We start from the raw sequence: 18799 nt of genomic DNA on the forward strand, positions 1-18799 counted from the left end.
ATATTTAGCTCTGCCTGAGCACTCAAGTACCATAAATAATTTTGAGTAATGCCTTCAGTTCTACAATGGTCATCAGGCTCATCAGGGTCACCTTCACAATTACTGTGTTATGTTATTCTTCAACATCAACACCACGATCATCACCAGCACTGGAAAAGTTCCAGTTTCTGGCCTCATGTCTGTCAAATAAAACCCAAGGTGTGGTATAATTATCAATATCATTAACATCCATTCTCTTTATTGTCAGCATTGAAATCATCATTATCTTAATTATTGTATAAAAAGTGCTGGTCTAAACAGTACTGCTTTTATTCTCAACACTAAGGACTGCCATTATAGCTAAACAAAACAAACAAAAAAACATTTCCATCAAGTACTTCTCACTATCTGTGTATTTCTTTCTTGCCTTGCAGGCTTTTAGAGACAAAAAAGAAAAGAAATATTACCCACCTGATACAACTGATAGACTATGTATGCTGTCCTGGATGGTCAGAGGATGGAGACGAGTGTCCAATACGTATGTATAATTTTCATCTTCTACAACAGTTAAGGATAGCATGGTTAGTAATTTGAACTGAAAACAAACATACTAGATATAGCAAATCCAGCAAAATAAAGTGACATTTAGGAGAACACAGATGCAGCAACCAAGGTACCAACAGTTACAGAAAAAGGAGAAACATCACAGAACTTTGAATAGGAAAGGGACAGGCAAACATTAAGGTAGTCACATCTTCAACAAGATATATGCTATATACATGTATGATAGATTTACAGTGCCATCTGCAGCAAAAGGCATAGATGTTTGCTTTACGCAGTCTGGATCAAGGTGGCTTCTTCACAGGATAAAGGACTTTCTAATGGTGAGGATGACTTCTAAGCACATACAGATGTCCAGCTGAGTCACAGAGTTTAAGTGACTGCAACATGATAAAGAAAAAAAAACATAAATTAACAATATTGATAAATTATAAATAAGATGGACATTAGTAGCTGAAATAGACAAAACTGAGCCACTCAGGAAAACAAAATATTGCTACTAGTGAGGCATTAAAAGGGATAGCAGTGGGTCTGGGCCTTTGTTTTCTTTAGAAGTGACATTATTGAAAGTCTGAAAGGAAAGCAGTGTGTTATTCATGTGCCACAAAGCTATATCATGTTGTTGATAGACAAGGAGGGATAAAAGGATCAAAATTAACTTTTCTGGGCTGACATATGTTCTGCCACATGTATTAATTTAAATTTGGCATGCAATATGCAAAACAGCGCATTTGTAAAATAAAATATCAGGGGTTAATGGCATAATATGGCTGTTTGGAGACCAACCAAATGAACCACAATCTATTGCATTGGATTGTATGAACCTCCAGTACTCAGATATCACATATTCCTTTTCCTAAGATACAGTACCCTCAGAGTTCTTTATAATTAAGAAGTTTCAGGGGTATCCCTTTGTATGAGGTGTGTGTATGTGGGGCTGGGGGGACTCCACATGGAATAAAAAGTAAGAGCTGTGTGCAGCTTGAATGTGCAGAATTTTTGTCTCAAACACTCCATCTGGCATTTCTGCTCATCATGCTAGCAGTCTTTTTAAAATTAATATATACCTGAAAAAGTGAACAACTGGAGGGGTAACAGTGGCCATAGGAAATGGGCAGGAGTACTTTGGGAACTTATATTAGATGACCAAAAGTGTGCATGGCATAAAGAAGAGAAGCAGCAGTGAAGTTAGTTTGGGTTTGTTTTACTTAAGAAGAGAAAGGCAGCACAAGCAAAAAAAGAAAAACTGTCATCACCCTTTTCTGTGGATCAGTACTGTTGTATGCAGTTCTAGAAGCAGCCTTATTGCAAGTATGTAGACAGAGCAGATGCACAGGAGCTCAAGGACTCTACACCAGAATCCATGTAAAGAAAGACTAAAAGAACTTAACATGCACGACTTAGAATTTTAGAAACATTTAATCACCTCAGAATAATTACTGGAATCTAAAAGGTTACCACCTTTCAGATATGAAAGCATATATAAAATTATATGAAATCAGAAGAACCATATCAGAAGATACAATGTTGCTGTCTCAGGGCAGATAGATATCTGAAGGACGAGTTTTAAATTCTGAGAGTCATAAATTCACCTGTCATTTACTTGAAGTTCCTGTTCAGAGTCTGCTTGAAATGCAACATTATCAGCATACATCAGCTTTGTTGACCTGTTCTCTCTCATCTGTTTGTTAATGTTGTACATCACCAGCAAAAAACAGCTCAGAGATGAACCTTGATACACAACCACTCCCACTAGGAACACCTCTGTGAGTCAAATATTGTTTGCACTTGTGTCACTGGGTCCATGCACATAGCCTGCATAAATTCTACCAATCCTTCTGGGACTTCATACTATTACAGGACTGCCCAAATCAGCTTTCTTAAAATCTTGTCATATGCTTTCTCCAAGTCTAGGAATGTGAAGTTGGACTCTTTTCTCATCTAAGAGACACCACGAAAAACATAGCATAGTACACCATAACTCTGAAGTCCAGTTCTAGGGGAAGTTTTAACATTCAAGATTGGTTTACCCTGAAACATTTATTTTGTGAATAAGTAGTCCAGAATTCTGAGAAGAACAATAGCCAGTGTTGTAATTGTGAACTTACATTCGAAGCAAGAATTAACAAATTTGAATAATTTTTTTTACTAAATTTAAGTCAATACAGTTGGACAATTCTTTTCTTAACTATTGTATCAGTAACAAGTGAGTACCAAATGGCTAATGAATTTGGAAATACCCCAATGGGGTTATCCATGGGTCCCTGTTGCACTTTGAACTTGTGGAATTTTTCGACCGTATAGATATTGAATATATGAATATTATTGTTTGGAATAATCTGAGGGGGTTGAACCAGGTAGAGGAGGAAATTAGTAATTTTGATTCTGAGATACAGAGAAATTTATTGTTTGAGCATCGATTTGAGAAATTCCAGTCTATTCTAAAAACGTGTCAGAACATGAGACAGCTTCCTTTACAAGGAAAAAAAGAAAGATTCTCAGAGACATCAATGACTACAAGATCAACAAAGTCTACCCTGCCCCACGTGGAGGAGGAAAATCAAAGGATAATGTTGGAGCATCATCCAATACTGATCTGAGCAAAGTCAGTGGGGAACAGGGGGATGGTAATATTTATTTATTTTATTTTATTTTACATTTGTTGACCAGGATAGTCCGACTGGGTACATGTCCATTTTCAGTGGTGGCCCGGGGAGAAAGGCTCCACCTACAAAAAACAGAGACAGTACATACATAACTGAGTTATAAACTCAGGAAACATATCAAAATATAGACAAAGGATACAAGCAGATATAATTCACAATGTGCAGACATACATATGATATGAGGAAACATATCAAAATGTAAATGAAGGATGCAAGCAGATATCATAATTCACAATGTGCAGACTTACATATGATATGAGGCATGGATAATTAGCTAAACCGCAGGTTGGAGAGCAAAACATGTTTTAGTGAAGTTGTTAATCAGGTTTAGAACAAGAGCACAGCCAATGAGATATGATGTATTTTTTACGTTCTCTTTTAAATCGGGGTAGTGAGGTTTCCTTGGTAATGGTAGTAGGGAGTAGATTCCAGATTTTACCGATTGAGTTGGCAAATAGAGCATCGCCTGCAGAGTTGGTGGATTTTTGGGTCAGTATCATTAGTTTATTAGATGAGCGTAGTGGCCTGGGGGCACTATGGGGGATGAAAATATTTTTGAGAGCAGGGGTGTTTTCTGGTTGGTGGAGTGTTTTATGCACTACTATAAGCTGGTTGAACTGCAGAAGGGTAGGAAATTCAAGCCATCCTAGTGCTTTTAGGTTCTGACAATGATTAATCCTAAAAGCCATGCCATTAGCGAATCTGGCTATATGATTATAACATCCTGATAATTTATTGAGATCAGTTTTGGATAGGTCAGTGAGTACAGGGAAGACATACATAAGGGTAGAGAGGAGGTAGGATCTTCAATAGCTACCCTAGCTAGAGGGGTGAGGAAAGGTTTGGCTCTGTACAGGGAGCCAAGTTTTTTGTTGATGGACTTAATAGAGTGATTTACATGCTTATCAAATTTAAGGTTGTTGTCAATTATTACACCTAGAAGCTTAGTGTGGTCATCTGGGGAGATAATGGTGTCTTTGTTAGATTTAATGTTGAAGGATGCAGGAGAAATTCTACGGTTAGGAGAGAAAAGTAGCAGCTTGGTTTTGTTAGGATTTAGAAGCAGGTGACGATTAGCTAGCCAGGTTCTACAGTGCAGAAAGTGATCTGGGTTAGGGACAGCAGTGCTGGTGAGGAAGCAGAGCATATTTGTGTTGAGTCATCTGCATATTGGATGCAGGTGGCTCCTGGGATGGTTGTGTGTAGATCATTGATAAAGACTGAGAAAAGAAGGGGCCCTAGTATGGAGCCCCATGGAACTCCTAGGGTTAGAGAGAGTCGGAATGACAGATTGCTCTGCCATAAGATAGACAGCTGTCTACTGTTTAGGTAAGAGTGAAACCATTGTATTGCTTGGCACTCTAAACTGATGGATTGCAGGGTATTGAGCAGTAGCTGATGGTTGACCATGTTGAAAGCTTCTGAAAGATCTAGGAAGAGTGCTGAGGATAGTTTGTTGTTATGATTAAGACTGATGACATTAGAGAAAGATAGAAGAGCCGTGGTGGTACTGTGGAATGGCCTAAAGCAGTGCTAAGAGTCAGCGAGCTGTCTGTTTTGAATAAGAAAGTGCATGATTTGTTTGTGGATGCATCTTTCCATGATTTTAGCTAGTGGTGAAAGAATGCCTATAGGTCTAAAGTTAGATAGTTTTGTGGAACTACCTCCTTTATGGAGAGGTATTACATGTGAAATTTTCCATATTGCTGGGATGGCTCCCTCTGAGATGGATCTGTTAATCAGGATAGAAATGGGAAATGCTAGAAATGGGAAGTGATATGCTCCCACAGATCTAAGAGGTTAGAGGAGGGAAGGGATTGTCAAGCCAATTAACCCTCTAGTCCCTAAGAAGGACACCGACAACAGGTTTTTTTGGAAAACCAACCACTGGAACAGATGGTTTCGGAAGTAATCCTCCCAGAGTCTCTGGAAAAGGAAAAAGAAGTTACTAATTCTGTTTTTAATTTTGGGTGTTGTGTGATATACAGTTTTTCCCTACTTAACATCACTCACACCATTGGCACCCTATTTCAAAAAGGTTTTAAATATGTGCCTTCCAGCAAGCCTGATATGGTGGATTTATTGACTGAGCCTAAATTGTTTACCAGGAAGCTGAACATGCAATGTATTCTACCCCCTAATGACCAAAGCTCCGCTAGTTTTGGCATAAAAAGAACTAGCATTTTTAACCCACCTCTCTTACCTAGCATTCACTTGTTTGAGAGGTTATGTGAGAAAAACATGGTGTTATAATAGCAGAAAACCTAAATTTTACAATCTTACTCCCGAGGAGATGGAACTGTTATACAAATTGGCCAGTGATAACAGTTTGCGCATCATGAAACCTGATAAAGGTGGGGGAGTGGTCATATAGACAAACACTGTTATTCTTCCAAATTGTTGGCTTATTTACATAATGGAACATTTTTTATTGAAGTTTCAGGGAACAAAATCAACATTGCTTATCATGCTATTGAGATGATTTTGGAGGACATTTTTGTGATGTTCAATTTACTTATGAGCACTAGGCAATTTTTGGTAGTGAGGAAACCTAGGATTCCAGCAATGTTTGGAATTCCTAAGTTCCATAAATTGAAATCTGACCCCCCATTAAGACCCATTGTTGCTCCTGCTCGGTCTAAAATGGAACCTTTTCCAAATTTTTTGACTTTAAGCTTAAGTCATTTACAGTGGATAAGCAACATATACTAAAGGACTCTTCATTTTCTTGAGATTATGTCTAAAACCATGTTTTTGCCTAAGGCCCTCTGTTACAATAGACATCAGAGACTTATTTTCTGTCAACCCCATGAGGAGGGGTTGGACTGGTTTCATCAAGATATGGTAAAGGGCATAGATCTGAGGGATACTGATGTTAGACTGATCCTGCAGTGCATGAAGCTTGTACTGACTAACAACTTTGTATGTTATGATGGTGAATATTACAAACAAGACAGATGTGTGGCCATGGTGGCAGCTTCAACTCCCATATTTGCCAACATGGTTTTGTGGTTCTGGGAAACCTCCATGGTTTTAAGTTCACCTTTTTCTTCTGTGATTGGAGTTTATCTCAAATACTTGGATGATATATTTATTTTATGGAAGGGCAATTTAGAGGAATTGAAATCTTTTATGGACTTTTTAAACCTCTCCACTAACTTCCTAGAATTTACCCACCAATGGAACATATATCCTGTTGATTTTCTCAACATCACATTGTGCAAAAAGTTCGAGGAACAAAGATACGAGTCCAACATTTTCAGGAAAAACACTTTTTCGAATGCGTATTTGCATTTTGATAGTCAACACCCTGCATGGCAAAAAAAGAATTTGGTGAAAGGTCAACGGATCAGGCTTAATAGATTAGTTTCTGATGACACCAACTTTCAAGTTGAAGCTATAAAACTTTGTGAAATGTTTAAAAGTTGGGGCTACCCAGAGAGCATGTTGGATGAACTTAGTAGTTTTGTGATAGAGCACAGAAATTCTTGATATGGCTCCATTATAGGACAACCTGGATCCATGGTGGGTCAGAATAAAAACAATGATAAAAGTCCAGATAACCCTTCACAGGTGTTGGTCCTGCAATAAAGCAAAGACGTCCATTCTTTGAAAAGTTCCATCAAAGCACACTGGAGTACTGTTTTTGGATGCCTTGGGTTAACCGACTGGTTGGGGTAACAACCTAGATTTGTTTTAAAAAAAAAATCCTCGAAGCAGGCAGGAGTTATGACAATGTTTCTACCAAAGGTTGGGACATGAAGCAGTGCAGAACCTGCAAACAGTGTAGACTTATTTTTGAAGGCAGTAGTTTTTTGTGAAAGGTTTTCCTAGATTGATTACAGTCCATGGCAGATTTGACTGCAGTACTAATGGTGTTGTATATATAGCCTTCTGTCTATCTTGTCCAGCATTCTATGTTGGCAAAACTATTGGACCTTTGTGGACAATAATATATCAGCATGTATATGCAATTGGTAAAGCCAACTCTTGTAATGCCCTTTATAAGCATTCTTTGGTGTGCAAGGATTTTAAGAAATTTGACTTTACCATTTTTGAGAAGGTTGAATGCCCAGAAAGGGGTGGTGATTGGGAAACCTTTTTTGAGAAGAGGGAGCTTCACTGGCAAATTTATTAAATTCCCCTGCCCCACCAGATACTAATGACGTAATATCTATCAAGCTTGTTTTGAAAAGTAAGTCAGACTGCCTGTCATAGGACTTCTATAATTACATTTTTCTAAAATGTTTTTAAATAGTTCAATTGATTATATAAGCTATTTCATTTGTTTACTGTTTACTAATTCTTAATGTATCTGTTATTATGTTTTTATACAATATTTACTTTTATATTTAATGTTATTGGTTTAGCATGCATATATATTTGATAGAGGAAGTTTTGAAACAGTACTTGATAACTGTCTCAAAGAAGTCCACCAGGTTTAGGAGGCATGATCTGCCCTTGACAAAGCTGAATTGGGTAGGGTCCAGTGTTTGGAGGTTTCCAATGTCTTTGTTAATGAGATCCATGATGATACACTCCATAGCTTTGCAGACCAAGCTAGTCAGGCTTATAGGGTAATAGTTCCCGGGGTCTGTTGTGGCTCCACCTTTGTGGAGTGGAATAACCATTGCTGTGCGCCACTATGTGGGCACATAGCCTGTGGAGAGGCTGAGTTTAAACAGTGTGTTTAGCTGAGGGGTTAGTTCATCTTTGAGCTTGTGTAGGACGCAGCCTGGGACACCGTCCGGTCCCATCGATGCTGTGTTTTTGGCTTTGGAGAGGGCTGTTTTAACCTGAGTGTCTGTGATTTCAGGAGCACTACATTCTTCTGGTATAGTTATGGGCCCTTTTGGGGGTGAGGGGGGGTGAAGTTTGCACTGAACCTGTCTGCCAGGATATTGGCTTTATCAGTCGGTTCAGTGTATTTTGTGCCATTCTGCACTAACTCCAAGCAGATCTGAGAATTGCCACTTAGATTCTTGACATAGCTAAAGAATGCCTTGTGGTTATCTTTGGAGTCCATGGCAATTTTTCTTTCGAAGCTAGCCTTGGATGATTTTATGAGGGAACATAGTTTCTTGCTGATACTGATCAGGGATGTCTTCCCTTCTTGGGATTTTACTCTTTGCTGTACTAGTTTCCTCCTTCTATTGTATAGCTTGTTTATGGCAGGGGTCCACCAGACTGGTTTCCTATTCTTGGAGGAGTGAGTCTTGGATTTGTTTGGGATAGCACGATCCATGCATTCTTGTAGGTGCCCATAGAGTGCATTAGTAAAGGATTTTGCAGCTTGGACAGCGTTTCCTTTAGCATGGGGGCTTTGAAACTTCCCACCTCGGTCTTAAGTAACGTGAAGTTTGCTTTTGAAAAGTTTTTCATGGTGGTTTCTTTGACCGGGGGTGGTGGTGGAATGTGGATATCCAGAGTGATTAGTTAATGGTCAGATCTAACCAGCGAGGAGTTGGGGTCGCCCATGTTGGTGATGACCAGGTCCAATATGTTGTCACCTCTGGTGAGGGAGTTAACCAGTTGATCCAGGGCATTTGAATTTATAAATTCTTGAAAATGTTGGGCCAGGGAGTTTGTACTTGAGTGGTTCTCCCAGTTAATGTTTGAGTAATTGAAATCACCCAATATCAGGGTGTTTGGTGGGACCTTTATGTTTCCCAGTGTTTCCAGGAATGTGGAGTGGGGATCCTGGGACATGGTGGGTGATCTGTAGCAAGCTATAATTTGAATAGCAGTTTTGCCCGTTGTTAATTGCACGTGGATGATCTCTGAAGCATCGTGCTGTGCCACTAACCTGGAGGTGTGGGTATCCTTGACGAATATGGATACTCCCCCGCCTTTTGTATTTCGGTCCGGGTTTTGTGGCTGAAATGCATGGCATGAGTTGTAGCCTGGTAGTGCTGGGGTGCTCTCTGGTCCCTTAAACCAGGTTTCTGTTACTGCACATATATTGATTTTCTCCATACTGAGGAGTGCATGCATTTTGAGGTTTAGACTTCTGGCATTGAGCAGCATTACCCTCAGTTTTTTGATAATTGTGCTATTTACAACGGAGGGTTTGTCTTTTGAGACTTGCCTAAAAAATGCACTATGAGCCTTGGCCAGTATTCGAAGGCCTAAGGGTGACAGGTGCAAGTCGTCTCTAGCAAAGCAGTGTGGCTTGTCGAGTATGTCATCCCAGGCTGATAGACACTGGATCCCCTTTGAATGACACCAGAAGCTTAGCCAATTGTTGAAATTCATAATTTTTTCTCTATACCGTGGTATCATTCTTGGTGTGGGCAGGATGCTACTCAGGGTCAGGGTCATACCAGCCTGGGCTATGTGATCAGAGAGCTCCTCCATGTCTCTTTTCATGTAGTCCAGGGAGGTACGGCTCAGGTCATTCACACTAACATGGACAATGATAGAGTCATATTTGTACTGTGGTTTCATTTTTATTTTACTTCTATTTTGGCTAACACTACAGAGTATTTACTCCTCACAAACGATTTTATTTCATTGTTTATTCTTGGGCTTTTTTGGTTTGGACGGAGGCATGATTGAAGGGGCACAGCAACAGATTGAACTACCATATACAATACGCGATCGTCAGGAAGCACCGGTGATGTCACGTCCTGTTTCTGCTCGGATGGTTGACTGTTTGCGAGCGGAATATAATCCGCTGGATACATTTACTGAACAGGAGAATCAAATGTCTATAACAGATAGTGCAACGTTTAACAGAGAAGGTTTGCGTCTAGCTGTTGAGAAGCTGGAGTTTGATCTATTTAAGATGAAGCGTATGCAGACGCAACGCCAGCACTTTGAGGTCTTCATTCAACGCCGTTTGGTTCCTAGAGGTCTCAGGGTTTTAAAGATGCCGACTACGGCAACCCTCTATCCTGAACTGCTGTTCGAGTGGCAGCAGTTAAACATCGAGGTAAGCCTCAACTACATGAGGTTAATGAATAGGTTTTTTAACCCCATAGAAGAAGCATTAAGGCAGGATATACAGAGTCAACAGTCAGCAATTTATGCTAGGTATCCTGCCTCAGCTGTAGACAATGCTTTTGAACTGTTGTTAGACAATGTATTGCAATACGAGCGACGCATCCTGAATCAAAAGAGGGCTAAGCTACAAATGGACAGCAATGATTTTAAAATGGGTCAGATTTTTATGTGGCCCAGGAATAATGCAACTACTGCCGTATGCATACAGAGACCGACACTGGACATAATATTGCTACCCCTGTGGGGAAGGCGACTGATTCTGACAATGTGATTATGTCTGATACTGGTACTGGTGTTACAGCCAATATTGTTAACAATGTTATTGCTAATGAATTGACTGAAGTTATTGATAATTCAGCTATTGGTATTGTTGCCTCTGTTAACATTGACACAGTTGGTGTAGACACAAATGTCTTAGGTGAGACAGGGTCTATTCCACCTGAACCTGTGGTCAGGAGGAAAATTACAAATGCAACAAAGTCTAATTCCATCAATTCCACTGATAATGATACTGGGAATGCATCTACCTCTTTTTGTTCTAAGCATTCCTTTGATAGTAAGCACCCTTTCCCCATTCGGTCCTTTACCAAAGAGGTGAGGACGCGTTCCATCAGCAGGGGGCGTCAGAAACGGAAATTTTCTCCGGACAGACAGCCCAACCGGAACATCAAGATGTGGGAGGGGAAGCATTTGACTTAATTTTCAATCTATCCAGTTATGTGCTGAACCCGAATGAATTACAAGTTTTATCAAGAGGCCTTACTTTTATCCCCACCACTTACAGTAGTTATGTAGATACGGTGAGGGAATTTAAGTTGTTTATTAGGAATCTTTCATTGAGTGTACATTTTAATGGTATGGACATTATACCTATTCACTCCTACAGGAAACCCAGCACGTTCACACCACCTATACATCCTTTAGTTGCAGCCTGCAGTAAGTTAGTCGAGGATGAGTTATATAAGTTAAAGGATCAACATCTTCCTCATTATAAGTATAAGTATAACCTTACATACAACCAAAGAAGAGCGTTAGACTCGCTGTGTCAGAATAGTGACATCACTATACGTCCAGCGGACAAGGGAGGAGGAATTGTCATCTTTGATACAGATAGGTACCAACATGACATGGTGCACATGCTGGGAGAGGAGAGATTTTATGAACTTATCACAGAGGACAGAGTTGACGATATTATACGCAGGGTACAGTTGTTGTTGAAAGACTTGTTAACCAATGAGGTTATAGATCAAACACTATTTGAGTTCCTTTATGTCATTTATCCCTTGTTACCAGTGATACAAGGCCTCCCCAAGATTCATAAGAATCCTATCCTTCCACCGATGAGACCAATAGTTGCAGGGAGAGGGTGGTCTACAGAATCCCTCTCCATTTATGTAGAGGGCAAACTTAGACCAGCAGTAGACAGTAATACTTATATTCTCAAAGATACAAAACAGTTTTTGTTGGATTTGTACCAATATATTAATACTGATACGAACATAGGGGACATCATTTGGGTTACTATGGATGTCCAATCACTTTTTACAGTTATACCGAATGCAATAGGCATTGAAATGGTTGGTACTTATTTGAGGAGGACAGTGACAGTATCTAGCTCTGAGATTGATCTTATCCTATGTTTATTGGAGACTGTTTTGAACTCCAATGTATTCTGTTTCCAAGGACAGTCCTACCTCCAAAGAGATGGCGTAGCTATGGGCACTTCTTGTGCCAATAGCTACGCCAATCTGGTCATGGCTGAATGGGAGTATAGGTTTCTTTTTCAAAATCAGATGTACCAGGAATATGTACCATTCTATAGGCGTTTTGTGGATGATCTTTTCCTGGTCTGGAAGGGGACATCTACACAACTTACACGATTCTATGGAGAGGTCAATGCGGCTGTAGAGTTTTTGAATTTCACAATGGAATGGTCTGACACACGTATCCCTTTTTTGGATATCTATGTAGAGAAGCTACCGAGTGGTATGGTGAATACTGGGTTGCACCGCAAGTCCTGTCATAGGAACACTTTTTTACATCGTAATAGCATGCACCCCAGCTTTGTCTACAAGAACATTGTCCGTGGACAAGCCATGCGCACCTACAGGTACACACCTAGTGACACCATTTACAATATGGGTCTTAGTGATCTAGAGGCTAGATTAAAAGCATGGGGCTACAGTACACTGGACCTTGAAGAGGGCATGAATGATGCGACCAATCTTAGAGTGACCAGGGCCACGCCATATTTTTCTGATAGGGCAGCTGTATGTTACAATAACAGTACTCGAGCGAGGAATAGTTCTATTGGCTTGACTGGGCAAAGCCAACGTATTGTCTTTCCTGTCTCTTATACGAGAGATATTGGTTTTATCAAAGACATTTTTATTAGACACTGGCATGATTTGTCAGTAGATCCTAAAATCAAGGAGATCACTGGTGACAGACCGAGGTTTATCTATCGTAACAAGAAGAACCTCAAGAATTTACTCTGTTATCCCAAGACTAGACACCACACACTGCCTATGCAGGAATACTATATGCTACCCTGTAATAGTTGTAATTTTTGCTCATATATCTTTTCAGATCCAGTGTTTGTGCACCCTACTTTATCAAGCGAACACATTATACGCACAAATGGAAATTGTATGTCCAAGGATGTGGTGTACTTAGCTACCTGTGTAGCCTGTCCAGCGTTTTACGTTGGTAAGACGAATCGCTGTCTTAGGGGCAGGATTCGTGAGCATGTATACCACACCAGGAAGGGACACTTACACAATGCACTTGCCAAACATACAAATGAGCAGGGTTTTCAACATCATTTTGGATTTAGGATTTTGGAACAAATATTTAGGACACATAGGAGGGGTGATGTTAAGAATTATACAGAAGCAAGGGAGACATATTGGATCATCAAATTTCGAGCTGATGTTCCACCGGGACTTAATGGTAAAGTCCCATTACGCCCACTTTTGAAGATGAGGAAACTTAGACATTGCTAAAGTGTTCCAGGACCAACAGAGATTTTGGCCCCATAATATATTGAACATCGTCATGTTTGAGATGCGTTTTTTAATTTTTATGTCAGTGCATTATTAACTTCTGACATTTTATGGCATGTTACCTTGTAACAACTATTGTAAAGTGTATATTTGTCTTATAATAAGATGTTTTTTATAATTTTTTATGTGCTTTGGGTATTCATCATACAAGCTTTTGCTTGGGTATGTTTACCTTTAAATAATACATACTAGTTTGGCGCCTTTTTATGTATTTAAATGGGATTAAGTGATGGTTGTTCATATAGAGGGCTGAAGAAGCTATTTAGCGAAAGCGCTACCCTGTTCTACAATAAACTTCTGCTTTTATACTTGTACAACGTTGGAGCATTTTTTTGACTGCAGGATTGTTGTTACCCATTATATGGGACTCTGTGTGAGCGTATTGAGCCCCCTCATTGCTTTACTCTGTGGTTTCATTTTTATTTTACTTGTGTTATTTGGTGGATCCTGGCACCCGACAGGCAACTAACAGTAACCTTCTCCTTGTTCAGCCTAGTGAGTGGGTCGTCAGTGTGCCTGACTATAGAGTCACCTATTACTAGTGTGTTGGGTATGTTATTTTGTCTTAAGGGCTGTGATTGTGTGGCACACAATTTTGTGAAGTATGTGTTTCATGGTTTGTGTTGGAGGGTGGAGGTTGCTTGGATGTCTGCTTTGGAGGTCTCTGTTGCTTTTGCAGATTTTTATTTAGTGCCTCCGAGTATGTTTTTATGTATTTATGTGTGTTTTATGTCAGTGCTTGTTTCATAGATCTATGCGAGACTGGTGGTGTGATGCAAGTAATTCCCTTCTCCTCTTGACTGCCTGGTCCAGTCTTGGGTTGAGAGAGCTTAGCCTCCAGTTTGGCTGTATAATTGCATCTCTCGCATGTATTAGTGCTTGGTGGAAGGAGGAGAGGGCTGTATGTGTACATGAGGCAATTGTAACATTGCCTCAAAATGCCCAGATTCAACAGTTGGACTGGAGAGTACACCTGAAACTGCCCTTTGGACATACCTGGATAGGTACAGTGAACTGTTTTACTGATTGGCTGGTAAGGTCGAATAGAGAGCCTTGTCCTTCTCTACAGTATAGGGAATGTCTAGTGCTAAGGTTTATTAGTACTTGCTATGAGTTTTGAGCAAGTGCCGGGATGAGAAGTGAATGATCTGACTGCTTAAGTTGAAAGTTTGTCTAGTTCCAAGAGAAAAATTGAAGAGTAGACTTTGTGGATCCAGGAATAGTTATACCCTAGCTAGCCGGCGCTGCCCAGCATGCAAAACCACGCAAATGCAGGTTTTATAACAGGGAAATGAAAGAGATAGAAATTAGCCCAAAATGGCCAATAAACTACTAATTTCTGGGCTGAAACCACTCCTCCAGGGACAGATAGGCTGCTCAAAGCTCCCTCTCTCACAGTGAACAGAGAAACTTCATTCTATCCAAGTAATGTATGGGCAAACACAGAAAGTTGTAACTCAGCCCTCAATTCAGCACTAACCTGAAAACTGGACAAATCTAGCTTAGAAAGGTGGGAAAACAAGTACTTTTGTTTTTCAGAAAATAAAGCAGATACAATCAAAAAAAAAACTTTAAATGCACAGAAATGGCTATCACACTTGAGTGTGTAGCCTACAAGAGTTAAACAGGTAATTTAAACACAAAAATGGCTTTTTTAAAGTGCAGGCAGTAAAATAAGTACAATATGTAGCCGAAACAAGCTTTTTAAATCACAGAAACTCTAGAAAATCTGCGTTTTAGGTGGAATTAGTTAAAGACAGCAAGAAAATGCAGAAAATGATACTTAATCACTCCAAAGTCTCTCTTTTGTCTCTCTGCTGCTGTAGAATTCTGCAGGGCACCAGGCAGGAGCTTGCTGAGCTGTATGCTAGCACAAAAAACTTGCAAATGCGGGTTTTATAGCAGGGAAATGAAAGAGATAGAAATTAGCCCAAAATGGCCAATAAACTACTAATTTCTGGGCTGAAACCACTCCTCCAGGGACAGATAGGCTGCTCAAATTATCTCTCCACAGTGAACAGAGAAACTTCCTTCTATCCAAGTAAGGTATGGGCAAACACAGAAAGTTGTAACGCAGCCCTGAATTCAGCTCTAACCTGAAAACTGGACTAAACTAGCTTAGAAAGGTGGGAAAACAAGTATTTTTTTTTTTTCATAAAATAAAGCAGATATAATCAAAAAAACTTTAAATGCACAGAAATGGCTATCACACTTGAGTGTGTAGCCTACAACAGTTAAACAGATAATTTAAACACAAAAACAACTTTATTAAAGTGCAGGCAGTAAAATAAGTACAATATTAATCTGAAACAAGCTTTTTAAAATCACAGAAACTCCAGAAATTCGGTGTTTTAGGCGGAATTAGCTAAAGGCAACAAGAAAATGCAGAAAAATGATACTTAATCACTCCAAAGTCTCTCTTTTGTCTCTCTGCTATTGTAGAACTCTGCAGGGCACCAAGCAGGAGCTTGCTGAGCTGTATACTATACTATATTTAAGGAATATATGTAATGCTGCTACATGCCACATCCCAGTGACTCAATATAAGCTCTAGTTGTTTGCCATTCTGGTCCTTGAAGGCTGATTTACTGATATTTAGTTCAGTGATGTCTGCATGCTTGAAAATGCCATCTCTCTTATTAGGGATAATATTTTTCACTCAACAATGGGGATTCTACTTTTCCTTTCATGCAACAACTTTTGTTTCTTGCAAAAGATGTGTATGTTCATTTTTGAATTTGTCAATGGCGAAATAATCCATTTTTAGACAGTGAATCACACCTCATCACTCTGCCTCTAGTGCATTAGTCATATATTCATGCCAGTGATTCTTTAGAGAATTTTATTATCCGTATATTGCAATAAAATGGAAGAGCAGACATAAAGAAGTTAAACAAAGGGAATCATATCACAGAGCCTTGGTGAAACACCTAGTGATTGCTACTCAAATGGAATTGTCCGCTTTGATGAAAATGTATTTCTTATCCATATAACCAAGCTTAAATAATTTGTATTATCTAGCTGTTGATATTACTCTTGCCAATGGCAGTTGAGGTAGTACTAAACGTGAGGGCATCTAAGGACACAACCATATCCAGATAGACAACATCAGTAGAGCTGCTGCTATTAAAAGCTTCAGAAACAAGAATAGTAGAAAACAAGATTAGTTATTTGGTAAAGATGATTACACAAAATGTACATTAACTGAAAATGTTATGAATAACATTAACCTGAAAAAGGCACCAAATTGGAAAGACATCAACACTCTTTGTGGTATTTAAGTGGATCACGGTTAACTTAATAGTCCTATATTGACAAGAATGGTTTCTCTTTGACACAATTTTCAAACTGGAATCACAGCTGCCAGCCTTTTAAAATTCAGAGACATATTGGAGTTAGGTAAAACAGAATCATTTAATTATTATTTTGACAATGTTGGATTGAGTAAATGTACATCCTTGGGAAAAAAGTGTTTGTTTTAATTTTATTCTGGCTTGAATCTGTTTCTTTACCAATAGGTATAAAATAAGAACAACACTTGAAGTTATTATGAAGTACAACAGGGTATGAATGTGAAAGAAAATGTTTTTCATTTTTCTTTGCTATAAAGTTTTGTACACAAACGTTCAGGCCACTCTATTACTGCAATAAAAATGCTGATCTGGTGTGAGTATATTTTTGGTTATAAATCACTTGAATACCTATCCTGTTGTATTTCAGTACCAGTGTTTCATTGTGATTTAATAGGTCCTTATATGATTTTGTACTATTATACTGTATTTCATTCCAACAATTCTCCTGCATCATGCAACATTGCATTTTCTTATTTTTTCTCCCTTTTATCTCTTTATCTTAGCGGTTTGTGATAAAGCATGCCAAAATGGCGGTTTCTGCATTGGCCCTAACACTTGCAACTGCACCTCTGGGTATACTGGAGCCCAGTGTCAGACAGGTAGGAGTAATGCATGGCACTAACCAAATTATTTTCTCACAGACATGCATTGTAATTTATGGACTTTGTCTATGATGGAAGCTTATACTTGCTCAGTATTGTTTGCTCATGCAATATTTTCATATGCTGAAATGGTCATTATTATTTATTATCATTGCCCTCTTCATAGGTATTTAGTTGTAACAGTGGTGGTGCTGCGGTAGCATTGTCGCCTCACAGTAAGACGTTGTCCTGTTCGATTCTCAGCTAAAGCATCTTCTGTGTGGAGACGTGCGTGAATGGGTGTACCTTCGTTGAAGGTTGTGCGTCAGGGCTGGCAACTCGGCACGTAAATATCTACTGCCAATCATTAGCGGACTGGAGTTCCACTGTGGTGACCCCTAACCGGGAAAAGCCAAAAGACACAACAACAACCTCTTCATAAGGGCTACCTACCGGTAGATGAAGATTAAATTCTCAGGCTTCAGTTGCCTGAGATTTAACCTGCTGATGAGTAGAGTTCCTCCACTGGAAATTACTGACACTGAGTTCTGCCAGCAATGATGCTCTGAAGGAAATTACTGACAGTGAGTTCTGCCAGCAATGATAACCTTTTCAGGGGAATTTCTACCTTTTTGAGTTGGTGTTTGTGTGGAGTTACTAAATATAAGTTTAGGGATAGGAGGGCTTGCTCCCCTCATCAGGGGGTGTAGGTGGCTTGCCCCTTTATAAACAATACTTAAAAAATGTTTTTTGGCCTTCTTTTTTGACAAATGCAGTTTGGGGATTTCAGTCCTCAGTGCATTTGTTTTTGTCTGCTCTTAGTGGAAGCTTTTATAGATATTTAGTTGCAACACCTTTTTTTCACATCTTCAAGTCTGCTCCAATCTGACCTCTTGCTCTTACTGTCTCCTTCTGTGTTCCTTGCAGAAGTTTTCTGATCTTGTGAGTGTTTGAATGAAGGAACAGAAATGTAATATATGGGATAATTGTTTCTCATAATAACACGACATAAAACTGTTTTTTACTCCTGCTATACCGTAAGCATGTACATTTGCTTTTCCTTCCTCACTGCTACCAAAGAATATATTAAGTGAATGCATTCTCAGTAAGAATGGGTAACACAAAATTGTGATCCTTATTTGAGTACAGAATCAGAATAAGGCAAAACTTCATTACTACTGATTTGTGCTCAGGGAAAATAGGATCCCTTTATAAAGTACAGGGGCATCCTGCAGCTCTTGTACTTAGCTGTACACAATGAAACAACAAACCATGAACCATATAAACAGAAGTGCAAACAATATTTCAGACCAGGGAATGATTACATTTTGCAGTATTTTTATGGACATAGTTACAGGACATTGCAACACTGGTGGATGAGTGGTTTTAGTTCGTAAATTTAATATCCCAGTAGGTTTCACTACAATGATTGAACATGCCTACAGAGCACTTTTCAGGGTTCCCCCTTTTTCTGCACTGTGTTATATATTATTTAAGGGGTGTGAGAGAACTGACTCACACATAGGCTTGCCCTAAGCAAAAAAAAGAAAAAATTATGTTTTTTTTTTGACTCATCAGTTTTTGATATA

The 18799-nt window shown here is 39.2% G+C and overlaps 1 protein-coding gene across 2 annotated transcripts in view; it reads left to right on the top strand.

Moving 5' to 3' along the window:
• Positions 1 to 18799, top strand: part of LOC122811888 (delta-like protein 1) — a 540266-nt gene that overhangs the window by 236557 nt on the left and 284910 nt on the right. For both annotated transcript variants that reach the window (XM_044084029.1, XM_044084030.1), the window contains exons 4-5: positions 414 to 517; positions 17133 to 17228. In XM_044084029.1, coding sequence (XP_043939964.1) covers positions 414 to 517; positions 17133 to 17228 — 200 coding nt within the window. The remainder of the gene's footprint in view (positions 1 to 413; positions 518 to 17132; positions 17229 to 18799) is intronic.

Source organism: Protopterus annectens, chromosome 9.part0 (assembly GCF_019279795.1).
Source record: "Protopterus annectens isolate FY-2018-M chromosome 9.part0, PAN1.0, whole genome shotgun sequence".
Taxonomy (NCBI): Eukaryota; Metazoa; Chordata; order Ceratodontiformes; family Protopteridae; genus Protopterus; species Protopterus annectens.